Raw genomic sequence first — 13,132 nt, 5'->3', positions numbered from 1 at the left:
CTAGTCTTTTCGAGGGTAGAAGTAGCTGGGAAATACGCGGTCCAGGGCACCGATGTGCACTCCCCTATCCGGCACCGGAACAGCTGACCGCTGTTTAAATCCGAAGCAGGGATGGCGCGAGCTCAGGACTAGGCGCTCGGAGGAAAAAGGAGACGTCACCCTTGAGCCGCTGCTTCGATAAGCTTACGGAGGGCAGTGGCGACGTCTAGAGCTGGGGAGAAGGGCCTGCGCCAACATCCCCCTGCCCAAAATAGAGAACCCTGCCAGGAAATCAGCGCGGCCTCCTATCCCCCGGCGCACGCGACGCCACAGCAGCCCCCCCCCCCCCCCCCCCGGCCCCCCACCCCGCACACACTGCAGCTGCCGCCGGCAAGTTATGGTGATGGTGCCGTTTGATCCCGAGGAAACCCTGAAATAAATGAATACTTGAAAAAATTTTAAAGTGTCTATGGACTAGATCTTTTGAGATTTGAAAATATATTCAAACGATTAAATTACGACAGCAAAGGCTGGCTAAGGACGGATGGTACTGAGAACGGAGTGGATACAAAATGTTATTTTGACGTACCAAAAGACAACTTTATCAATAGAGTAGCATGGCTTTTCTCAAAAGTAGTTTCTTCATGGAAAGAATTTCATAATCGAGGCAAATGTATGGAAACGACCAAAACGAATTTCAGAATATTCCCTGTGGATGTTACAGAACTGTCTTGACCGTTTTTGTAATTTTTCAAATACTTCTCAAAAATTTCAAGTAACTTTGAGCATGTTGACTCACAGCAGGAAAACCGAACAACTTGCTTTTAACTTCCTTGACTTTTCTGGACAATTTCCAAGGAAACTGGCTTCGAGTATTGGAAGGGGTTTGTCCGACTGATGTCTGAGAAAAAACAAAATTAAAATTGAACAACTTGCTTTTTTCTTCCTTGATTTTGCTGAACAACTTCCATGGAAACTTTCGCCTCATATAGTGGAATGGGTTCATCCAACTGAGGCCTGAAGAAGAATGAAATTATTAGAAAAGTTAGGTCAAGGTAGAGATGAGTAGAACACATAGGATGCTAGTTGACAACTGCTATAGTTCAACTCTATTGCTTTAAATAATCCAAACAAACTCATCCATTAGTATTTCCAACGGTAAAAGTGGTTAAATTTTGAAGGGGAAAAATGCCTACTTTATCCACTCCCAGATCCAACTTTAAAAACCACAACTGTACTTTTCCCTCTTCTCGAGCTATTGGTTATTTCACGTTGCTCTCGGAAGGGTGACGAGAAAAGCAAAGGTGGTGTGGTGCCATATGGAACGGCATAAGGAGAAATCACCGGCCACTTCTATCTTAGGGAATACTTATTGGTGTATCACAAGATACACTTGGAGGAATACTAAAGAGCAGCTATTTAAACAAAATAGTAAAACATGGAGGCATTAAAATATGCTGTGAATACTGAAACAGAAGCAGAAATGCTTGCCTTACCTCCTTGACAACAGAAAAATAAACAAGAGTGATTGGTTACTTAGCGTACCTAAAAACACCACTTGACAACTTCTCCATCACATCCTTTAAGATACGTAGCTGGAAAGATCGTTAAGGTGGCAATTAAGACAGGGAGAACTGAACAAGGGAAGATGTTGGGCAGGTCACCCATTTAAGTTCAGCACTCTCAGAAGTTTGAGAAGCTAAGTTACAGAAATACTGTAGGCTGTGAAGTTTACCTAGAACACAGGGAAATGCGGAACCGACCTGAGAGAAGTGGCGACAGAAGAGGGCCTAAACGTCTAAGGACAAGTGACGAAAGAAGCAAGCCTAATGCCTGGTCCTAAGTAATGACTAATGTTATCTCCAGCCTGGAGAAATAAAATGGTGTCAGCTTTGCCTTTTAGCACTATGTATGATATTTTTAGTTAAAAAACAATTTTAGCACTCACGTCTCTTATGTTAGGTGCACATTTATTTACGAAACTGGCCGCTAATTAGCTCAAAATTTGTGTGCAGAAAAGTTAAACTGTGGTTTGTCGTGAAGGGAGTAAAAAATACTGTAAAATTAAAAAAACATGTAGTCATTCAATTGAAATTATAATACTAGGATTGAGAGTATGTGATTGCTAGTGCTAGCGAATGACACATGCCATATAATCACACAGTTGGAAGGTCTCTGTTAAATCACAAGCAGCAACTGGCTCATGTGTGAACCCGCTGAGGGGTCCCCACAAATGAGGACTAAAGTCTGATTCCGGGACTTTAGAATTCAGGACTTTAGAAAATGTACATTAGAAAGCATGAACACAAACCATTTTATAGATTTTCTTAAAAAGGACCTAAAGAATATTCACATACTACAAATTCTCTACTTCTGTTAAACGAAAATGCCAACAGTAACTCTGAGAGAGTGTGTATAGGGAATTAAGTAACACGGGCAAAGCAGCCAGCCCAGCTACTGACATGGAAGATTCAAAACACGCCATCTAATGGTCCTCTTAACACATGGTATTCTCTATTGTTAACATCCCATGATATTCTTTTTTTCAGTTTATTTTATTTTGAGAGAGAGGGAGAGAGAGAGTACACAAGAGTGCAGGGGAGGACCAGAGAGGAGAGGGAGAGAATCCCAAGCCGGCTCCATGTTGTCATCATGGAGCCTGATGTGGGGCTCGAACCCATGAACCATGGGCTCACGGGCATGAACCATGAGATCACGAACTGAGATGAAATCAAGAGTCGCATACTTAACCAACTGAGCCACCCAAGTGTCCCATCGTCCCATGATATTCTTGACAATTACAACATTAGTGGACAATTAAGTTGCTTAAAATTGAAATCTGAAGAATTCTTCTAGAGAGTTAAAAATTCAGTTTACTTTCCAAATTTAATAGAAAAATATTTAATCAGAAATATTTTAAACTCACACATTCACTACATTAAGGGAAATTTCCAGTTTTGAAATGTATTTTGTAGGGGCGCCTAGCTGGCTTAGCTGGTAGAGCAGGTGACTCCTGATCTCGAAGTTGTGGGTTCGAGCCCCATAGTGGGTGTAGAAATTGCTTAAAATCTTAAAAAAAGAGAAAGAAATGTATTTTTTAAAACTCAACATATGCAGGGTACTAATTAAATATTCCTATTTGAAAGCTCTGAATTGTCATTGCTCTTAGAGGAGGTGGGCCTTATAAGTACCATATGTATATACACACATTTAACAAAAGCAAAGTATGATATTCAGTAGAGAGAAACTCACGGCTATGAAAGTGTCTTTCTTCACACACAGATATACCCTATTAGTAATAAGAACTTATATTTTATCCAATATATTAAAATTTTTACCAAGTGCAGCGGCCTTTAAAACAGTTACCTCCGAAGTAAAAGTTTTATTCTTAAGTTTGACCCTGCTCTAAAGAGAATTGGACCATTCTTTTGGAACTGATTTCACATTCTCAAGATAATATTTCATTACTTTCACCAAAACTGGAATGATTTGGCTTCATTCACCAGATTTTTCTCTAAATGAATTCCATAAAAAGAAAAAATCAAACCCATCTTCATTTGACCAAGATTTCCTGGCACTGCTAATCTTACAACACCCCACAAACTCTTTAATGCAGATAGGCATTCTGAAATGTCTTCTCTAATAGCTCCATGATAGCTTAGATTAAGGATGCAGCCTGTCAAGGCGATGTGTAATTTCTGTAATGACAAGTTGAAAATGAAACAAAATTTTGCATGGATCTTATGGTTTCTCTCCCATTCAACTCACAAACCAGCAAGACTGTCTGGGTGATTCCTGTCCCACCACTTTCTAGCTGCATCCTTGGGCATGTATTAACCTTTCTGTGCTTCAGTTTCTTCACCTGTGAGAGAGGGATAATGATAGTATTTACACTTCATAGTGCTGTTTCCATGTTTAAATAAATTAATACCTACAGAGCACTTGGAATATTGTTTGCCATCTCAATGAAAGTTAGCTACTATTATTAATTATCATTATTAAAGAATTTAATGATGAGAGTACATGGTAAATTTCAAGCCAGAAACTCAAGTCAGTAGATAAAAAAGGATATAAAGATATTTTCCCTGTTGTACATTTGACAAATTCCAAACTTCATCATTAAGGAAAGCCACCGTCGCTCCCTTGAGGAAAAGGCAATGGCTATCTGGAGGATCCAACTTGGAGAGAATACACAAAGATTGATCATTTACTGTGAGTTTAATAGCAGAAGGATGATTGTTATCTTGAGCCAGAAAAACTTCTATGCAAATTAAATACCCAAAGCACAAATAATCAGCACACAAACTTCAGCAACAATATGTAAACTGTAATGTTTTCTTTTCTAATTCATTGTCCAAAAGGCCATTGTAGAGATGACAGAGTGGTAGCCTGTGTGTACACATTCACAAGTGCACGTGTGAGCACTGAGATTTCTGGCTGCAACTTACCAGTTATCTTCATGAGGATGTCGGAAAATCAGTGAAGATTAATATAGGAGAACTATGGTATTTGCATATCAACCACGATAGTATTTAATTTGAATACTGTTGAGAAATATAATTTTGGTACACAATGTATAAACACACGTATGTAGTAAATTCCAATTTGAATAACTGGGAAGCTGTCATAATTTTATATAGAAAATATTTTGGTACGTATATGTCAACAATGTTGTTACTAAGAAAAAAAAAAAAAAACCTTATTTGAAATACTACTAAAAAATTCAAAATTCAAAATACTACTAAAAAATTCCAAACCACTAAATGAAAGTTGAATGAACTCCTCTCCTACGCACTATTTCTACATTTTGGCTGATATATACCTAAAGTAAAAAAAGAAAGCTACATTTCTTTGGAAACAGGTATAATTCAGAATTTATAATTTCTCTACATCTTGCCTCAAGAGACTTAGGCATTATTCTTTGTTAATTACATCCTTTTAGTGTAATAGTAATGCTTTATTGTTTCTGATAATACCTGCAGGTTTTCTTCTGTTGTTACCCAATGGCCTCCAACACCAAGAAGTGTGATGATATCATGTTTATGTGGTAGTAGTTGTAATTTTACAGCTGGTTCATCATCTTTACTATATAATCTCACTTACAAGGGAGTAGTTTAAAAAAAGAGAGAGAGAGAGAGACAAGAGATATATTTTATAGTAATCTGGCAAAAATTTATTCTTCAAACCAGTCTTCTTCACTTTTTAATGTAGGAATGAGAAAGTTAGCAACAATAACACACAATATATTCAGACACCTTAAAATATACTTTTTGCATTAAAACTGGCCATAGAATTTACTCTAGATTTAATTATAAGTAAAATAACTAAAGAAAAAAACTTATTTTCATTTGAAAACCAGGCAAGGTAACATAACCTCTTTACTAATAACATTGATAGCTTACTTCTTTGGGAAAAGCTGACTTCTGATTAAGGAGCTCAAGATAGTCATACTTTGACTTAATGATTGGAAATGTATATTTGAAAAGTTAATGAAGCACACATTCACTTCCATTGAAAGATTTTTCTAAGTTAACTTCAAGTCTTGAAAATACTGGTTAAAAACAAACACATTAAGATGGTCACAGACATAGTCATCTAGGATTCTCCTCACAGAAGATAATCTTAACAAAGTACGAACAGAATCCCCTGGCAGGCTTGTGAATCCTATCTTTCATGTGCAATGGCACTACCTAAGTGTGTACAGATTAGGTGTTAAATAGATACTACCTAACAAAAGTTCAAGGAATATAAAAATGGAACAAAATTCTGTACTTTTTTCCAAACAGAGATTACAGAAGTCAACCGTCCAACGCAGGGCAGCCAGACACAGCAGAACTGACTAAGCATGTGGCTGAGATCTGAACTAATGTGGATCATCTGGGAACCACTGAGATCATGTGTGTCCATTTCCCGTAGAGACACTTAAACTCCAATGCCTGTATTTTAGAGATAAGCATGTTCTCCCTTCCAGACAGTGTTTACAATGGTAATAAAGAAGCTCCAGTTTAAATAGAAAAGTTAAAAACAGAACATGACATCAATTTAATAAGTATGTTAGTAATTATTCCCTGGTTATATATATTTATTTTGAAATCCATCCATCACACTACAAAAATAACACAGACTACTGATTTAGTAAAGTACCCACCTCCAGCATCTAGGACAATATCTACTCCCAGGCCACCTGTTTCTTCTAAACAGCTTTCAGCAACATGGGCTTTCCCATTAGATACATCGATGACTCGGGCTGTAAAGGTCAGGAAGTCAGGCAATTGTAAGAAAAACAAGTAAATCTCTGTTCTCTGAAATGTGTTGAGTGGTTCAAACAATTACTGGATCCAAACTGTACTTTTTCTCTTCTAAGCCAACAGTGGTAAGATCAATTTAAAGTAAGGGACTCTGCTATTACATTAAAAAAATATATTGAACATTTTGTGGATAATGTGTTCCAAGGCTTGTCTGTTCAACAGAGGACTGTTCCCTATAGCTAAAAGATATATAGCCAGAACAGAGAATCTGTAAACCCCAGAGATACATATATTAAGGCAGAGACTGAAAGATTAATCAATTTCTCAAGTATGTTTAGACTTAATAGAGTTTAAAGCTAAAAAGCCAAATATGTACTTGTGTGATATGGTACTTCTCTATTAGAGGCTGCTTTATCCTTTTTCAGTGATAGAAATCCACTCCCCGCCCCGACTGCCTTCCCCAGTTGTTCCCCAAAATGAAGAAAAATCATGAAGGTTAAGGGAACAAAACATGATTATTTTCAGCATAGTGAAAATTAAACTAGTTTTAACTGGTTGCTTTAGAGTATGATATCAATAGAACAAGCCAATGAGCGAATAAAACAAAATCTCAGCTTTGAACTCACAAATGAAGACACAGGTTTATAATTTGTTTTGTATATTTTAGCACCTTTTCCGTAAAAAAGAATTCCTCTTCGAGCTGCTCAGACTGGAGGTGTAGAACAACAGTGATCTAATATGTGGGCGACAGGGGTGAGCGTGGGGAGGACACAAGGAAAAGGGAACTGAGGCAGCCGGGAAGGGCAGGGTTAACCAGTAAGAAATCTTTCTCTTCAACAACACAGTTCATTTTCAAGCTCTTATAACTTTTTTCTCCAGTCCCTGCCTTAATCTTTCTTCTATGTCTTGGTTACCTCTGCCAGAAGCGTAATGTAACAATGGGAGTAATGTAGGCTTCAGTGGTAGACAAGGGTGGGTTCAAATCCCACTCCAATCCTTTCAGTCATATATCCTTGGACAAGCTAGTTAAATTCACTAGATGCTGCTCCCTGGTTCACGAACACAGGGTTGATGACTTAAGGACATATCATTCACATTAACACTCAATGAACCTTTCCTTCCTGCCTGCCTGCTCTTCACATGTACTCTGCTCATCCTATTTTCTCTTCATCTGTTAGTTTTTCCATTCCTATCTTTTCTCCGCTCCTTGTTCATTTTCTTCAGTCTCTATTTTCTTTTTTCCTTCCATACGCTCTGTTGTGCGGTCAGGTTTAATCTTCTCATTTTTTGTTGAGCACATTTTTTAAAAATTCCAGTACAGTTAACATACAATGTTAAGTTAGCTTCAGGTGTACAATATAGTGATTCAACAATTCTATGTTACTTAGCACTCACCACTGTAAGTGTGCTCTCAATCCCCTTCACCTATTTCACCTGTCTCCCCACCCACCACCCCTCTGGTGACCATCAGTTTGTTCTCTAGAGTTGAATCTGTTTCTTAGTTTGTCTCTCTCTTTCTTCTTTTCTCCTTTACGCATTTGTTTTGTTTCTTAAATTCCGCCAGTGAAATCATAGGGTATTTGTCTTTCTCTGACTAGCTTATTTCGCTTAGCATTATACTCTCTAGCTCCATCCATGTTATTGCAAATGGCAGGATTTCACTCTTTTTTATGGCAGAGTAATATTCCATTGCAGATAAACCACATTTTCTTTATACATTCATCTACCAATGGACACTTGGGCTGCTTCCGTTACTTAGCTATTGTAAATATTAATGCTGCAATAAACATATGGGTGCATGTATCCTTTTGAATTAGTGCTTTATATTTTTTAGGTAAACACCCAGTAGTGTGGTTACTGAATCACAAGGTATTTCCATTTTTAACTCTTTGAGGAACCTCCATATTGTTTTCCACAGTGGCTGCACCAATTTGCATTCCCTCCAGCAGTGCATTAGGGTTCCTATTTCTCCATATCCTCTCCAACACTTGTAGTTTGTTATTGATTGTAGCCATTCTGATAGGTGTGAGAGGATATCTCATTGTAGTTTTGATTTGCATTTCCCTGATGATGACAGCTGTTGAGCATCTTTTCATGCCTGTTGGCCATCTTTATCTCTTTGGAGAAACATGTATTCATATCTTTAGCCCATTCACAATTGGATTATTTGCTTTCTGAGTGTTGATTTGCATAAGTTCTTTATAAATATTGGATACTAACTCTATCAGAGACGTCACTTGTAAATATCTTCTCCCATTCAGTAGGTTGTCTTTTAGTTTTGCTGATTGTTTCCTTTGCTGTGCAGAAGCTTTTTCTTTTGATGTAGTCCCAATAGTTTATTTTTGTTTTTGTTTCCCTTGCCTCAAGAGACATATCTAGAAAAATGTTGCTATGTCAATGTTGGAGAAATTACTGCCTGTCCTCTTTTCTAGGATTTTTATAGTTTCATGCCTCACATTTAAGTCCCTAGGTTCACTTTTTTAAGAGCTCCCCAGTCTCCACCATGTCCTATTCATTATAAACTACATCTGAGCTGGGTTTTCTGTGTAAGTGGATCATCTTCCTTCCTAGTGTATCACAGAAAACAGACAACTTTAGAGGTATATATCACTGGGTAAAAGAGGTTGAGAAACCTACAAGGTGATACAAACATATATTGATTTATTGAGTAAAACAAAGAGGTATCAGGTACTGTGAAACTGTGTCAAAGTTCAGCTAATTCAAACTTGGGTAAGTTGCTAACAATGGGGCAAAAGAGAAAAAACACTGAGAAATGTAGGTTTAAAAAGAATAAAAATTAAAACTATCACTTAGGTAAACTTGGACTTAGCGCAGATACTAAGTGCATTTTATCAGTGACTTTCATTTGGGAGTTTGTACTTTGTTTTACAAGTACAGCCTTTAAAGCGATATGCCTTTGGGGCGCCTGGGTGGCTTGGTCGGTTAAGCGTCCGACTTCGGCTCAGGTCATGATCTCACGGTCCGTGAGTTCGAGCCCCGCGTCAGGCTCTGTGCTGACAGCTCAGAGCCTGGAGCCTGAGTCAGATTCTGTGTCTTCCCCTCTCTCTGCCCCTCCCCTGTTCATGCTCTCTCTCTGTCTCAAAAATAAATAAACGTTAAAAATAATAATAATAATAATAATAAAAAAAATAAAGTGATATGCCTTTAAAATTTTCTGTTTAAAAGTCTGTGTTGAGTAATATTACCCACCTAGAGAAGGCCTAAGTCTTTCAAGGCATTGCTTGTCTTCGAGGCTGCCTGCTGTGGAAATCACTTTGGCTCCTCTGTGGTGTGCTAACTGAATAGCTATCATACCAAGTGCCTGTGTGGAAAAAAAATACAAAATAGGTTTATAGATACAAGGCAGAAGCCACAGCTAACTTCTTTTATAGGCTGTTTAATAAAGTAGAATAGTTTGAGTGCTACTTTAGTATAGTTTTTAATGTTATCTGATAAAATAAGGAAAAACAATATGGACAAGGTTGAGGCATTTGGTTGACTCGCTTCTTCACAAGGAGTGGCAGAACAGGTGCATGTACCACCTGCTCTCACCCAGTCTGGCCACTGCATGTAATTTCAAGATGGGGGGCTGCACTCAGACACTTGGCCTCAGAAAGAGAAAAATGGGCTTTTACGGGCCTTGTCAGCACGGTGGTCTAAGCTAATTTCATATTATGTGTGAGTCCAGCTACTTGTCTTTTAAAGATCAAAGCACCTTCAAAAGATCCATCCTTTTGCTGACCTGAGGGGTCAGTTCAGGGAAAACCTATTATCTTGATGCTGGACATCAGGCTGAAGCCAATGACAAAGACCGGTCTGCCTGTTTTGTAAAAGAAAAGTAGGGGAAATAAGAATTTTCATTAACGGCCAGATAGAAAATAAAACTATAACAACTCACCCCAAGTTTTGTAACATTGTGTTTGTAACAGAATCTATTTTTATGTAGTTTTAATGTCTTGAGCTATTCTTTTGGTGGTACATGTAATATGTTGACATTAGCAATATTTTTTACCTTGTGTGATCCATCTGTAAATGCAATCAATACCTTATTAACGTAAGTGTGAGGGATATACAAAATTGGTAGGGAGTTTTAGGGCATTGCTTCAAAGATTTCATGAGCTATTTCAGGCTTTGTGTAATAGGCATAAAAACACAGCTTGTCTTCTTTTTTAATGTACTAGCAGATTCAAAGTAATAAGAAACTAAATATACTTAAGAAGTTTTATCTCCTATTAATAAAGGCTGCCTATTTTAACAAAATGGGAATTTGATAAAGAAATCAATGAATAAGCTGTTGGCAAAGAATTATATCAGCAGGTGGATGGCCTGTTTCCTAAGTTTGCTGGATTTTGATCTTTTTTTTTTTTATTTACTTATTTTGAGGGAAACAGAGACAGCACAAGTGGGGGAGGGGCAGAGAGAGAGGGAGAGAGAAACCCAAGCAGGCTCCATGCTGTCAGCTTAGGGCCTGATGTGGGGCTCGAACTCACAAAATGTGAGATCATGACCTGAGCTGAAACCGAGAGTCAGACGCTCAACCGACCGAGCCACCCAGGTGCCCCAATTTTGATCTGTTTCTTAACAGAACTATTAGCACCTACACTTGCTCCATCCATTATCAGCACTGATTTTCCAGAAGAGAGATGAGAAAGATAATGCAGAGCTGTATAGGCTCGCACTCCATCCCGAATGGTTCCAGCGGCTTCTGTCCATGTAACTTTTTCTGGCTTGTGAACTGTCAGAAAGAACAAGAGTAAACAATCAGTTTGCAAGTCCCATTAATTTTGCCTCCTGGATCTCTGGATCTCTGTTTCTCTCCATCTCTGGCTCCCACCCTGGTGCTGGCCCAAGCCTCTACTCCTATTATCCTTACCTACATTTTGGTTTCTCTAGTTCCATTCTCACCCATATATAGTGCACCCTGAGCATAGGAGCTTGTATGTGTGTGCATTTTTTAAACATTATATTCTGAAATAAAACCCATGCAGGGGCGCCTGGGTGGCTCAGTCCGGTTAAGCATCTGACTCTTGATTTAGGCTCAGGTCATGATCTCATGGTTCGTGAGTTTGAGCCCCGTGTCGGGCTCTGCACTGATAGCACGGAGCATGCTTGGGATTTTCTCTCTCTCTCCTTCTCTCTGTCCCTCCCCTGCTCAGGTATGCCCCCTCTCTCTCTCTCAAAATAAATAAACATGAAAAAAAAAAAAAGAATTACACATTAAAAAAACCATATGCAATAAAGTACATGAAACATAAGTACAGATGGATGAATAAATACAGAGCAAATATACAAGTAATCACCACCCTAACAGCCCACACCCCAACAGCCTTAGCCTGGTCTCTCTGGCCAGAGGCTGCCACCATTCTAACTTAATTTCTTATTCACCTTCCTAGTTTATGACCCAAGTATGCACTCCTAAACATTGTCATTTAGTTTTGCCTGTTTCTGAACTTTAAACGGAATCATAGCATATGCATTCTTTTCTATCTTGCTTTTCCTCTCAGCATTGTTTTTAAGACATGCCCCTTTGTGTAAACGTGGCTGCAGTGCTTTCATTCTTACGGTGTTTTATGGCATTCCACTACATGAAAACACGTTCATTTGGTGACCCACTTTCCAGTTTGGGGGCATTTGTGTCGTTCTCAGTTGTTGGCAGTTATAAACAATGCTGCTAAGCACGCTCTCATATAAAAGATGGTGTTATGCTGTTGCATGGGTTTTCTCTAGGCTATTACTTGGGAACGGAAATCCCAGGTTACAGGTATACTGCCTTCAACTTTACTGCATACTGGCGAAGTGGCTGTATGAATTTATTTTCCCATAGCTGTGTAAACAGAACTCCTATTAGTGAACGTCTCTATCAACCCCTCGTATTAGTATACATTCTTACCGATCATGTGGCTGTGTAATGGTTTCTTAATGTGACTTCAACTTGCTTTTCCCTCACTACTGCTAACACTGAGCACCTTTCTATGTTTCTTGGCCATCTGGAATTCCTTTTGTGAAGTAATTGTTCAAGTGTTTTATCAATTTTTCTGTTATTTTTGTCTTTTCTTATTGATTTATAGGAATTTATTTAATATCTATCTATCTATCTATCTATCTATCTATCTATCTATCTATTCATTAGAGAGAGAGCACATGTGTGAGAGAGGTAGAGGGAGAGAAAGAGAAAACCTCAAGCAGGCCTCATGCTCAGTGTGGAGCCTGACGCAGGGCTTGATCCCATAACCCTGGGATCATGACTTGGGCTGAAATCAAGAGTTGGATGTTTAACCTACTGAGACACCCAGGCGCCCCTAATTTATAGGAATTTAAAAATATATTCCAGGGGCGCCTGGGTGGCTCGGTCAGTTGAGCGTCCGCCTTCGGCTCAGGTCACGATCTCACGGTCCGTGAGTTCGAGCCCCATGTCGGGCTCTGTGCTGACAGCTCAGAGCCTGGAGCCTGTTTCAGATTCTGTGTCTCCCTCTCTCTCTGCCCCTCCCCTGTTCATGCTCTGTCTCTCTCTGTCTCAAAAATAAATAAATGTTAAAAAAAAAAAAATCAAAAAAAAATATATTCTAGATGAATCATTCACTTGTTTATGTATTATAAATATTATTTTCAACTTTATAACTTCTTTTCAATCTCTTTCATGGTGGCTTTGGAAAACAGAAGTATCAGAATGATCTTTTAAAAACATAAATAACATGCTAACATTGATCTGTTTAAAATTCATCAATGGCTTAACAACACACTCGAAACAAAATGCAAACTCCTAATATAGTTTAAGGAGCTCTATATGATCTGATCATTAAGCTGTTCCTTGATACATTTAATCATTAGGCTCTTATGCTGTACACCAAATGTGATTTAAAAAAAAAAAATTGTTTATTTATTTACGGAGAGAGAGTGAGAGAGCG

The 13,132-nt window shown here is 38.4% G+C and overlaps 1 protein-coding gene across 2 annotated transcripts in view; it reads right to left on the bottom strand.

Moving 5' to 3' along the window:
• Window positions 1-464: 464 nt before the first annotated feature.
• CRYZL1 (crystallin zeta like 1) overlaps window positions 465-13,132 on the bottom strand; it is a 35,183-nt gene continuing 22,515 nt past the window's right edge. The window contains exons 8-14 of one of the 2 annotated variants that reach the window (XM_043593696.1): window positions 10,829-10,962; window positions 9,438-9,549; window positions 6,128-6,226; window positions 4,956-5,077; window positions 4,052-4,157; window positions 1,525-1,570; window positions 465-996 (exon numbers count right to left, since the gene is read on the bottom strand). In XM_043593696.1, coding sequence (XP_043449631.1) covers window positions 897-996; window positions 1,525-1,570; window positions 4,052-4,157; window positions 4,956-5,077; window positions 6,128-6,226; window positions 9,438-9,549; window positions 10,829-10,962 — 719 coding nt within the window. In that variant the 3' untranslated portion in view covers window positions 465-896. Of the gene's footprint in view, window positions 997-1,524; window positions 1,575-4,051; window positions 4,158-4,955; window positions 5,078-6,127; window positions 6,227-9,437; window positions 9,550-10,828; window positions 10,963-13,132 lie in introns of both variants that reach the window. The other variant, XM_043593697.1, reaches the window with a different exon arrangement.

The sequence above is a fragment of the Prionailurus bengalensis genome, chromosome C2 (assembly GCF_016509475.1).
Source record: "Prionailurus bengalensis isolate Pbe53 chromosome C2, Fcat_Pben_1.1_paternal_pri, whole genome shotgun sequence".
Lineage (NCBI taxonomy): Eukaryota > Metazoa > Chordata > Mammalia > Carnivora > Felidae > Prionailurus > Prionailurus bengalensis.
This window is presented reverse-complemented; position numbering and strand designations above follow the sequence as displayed.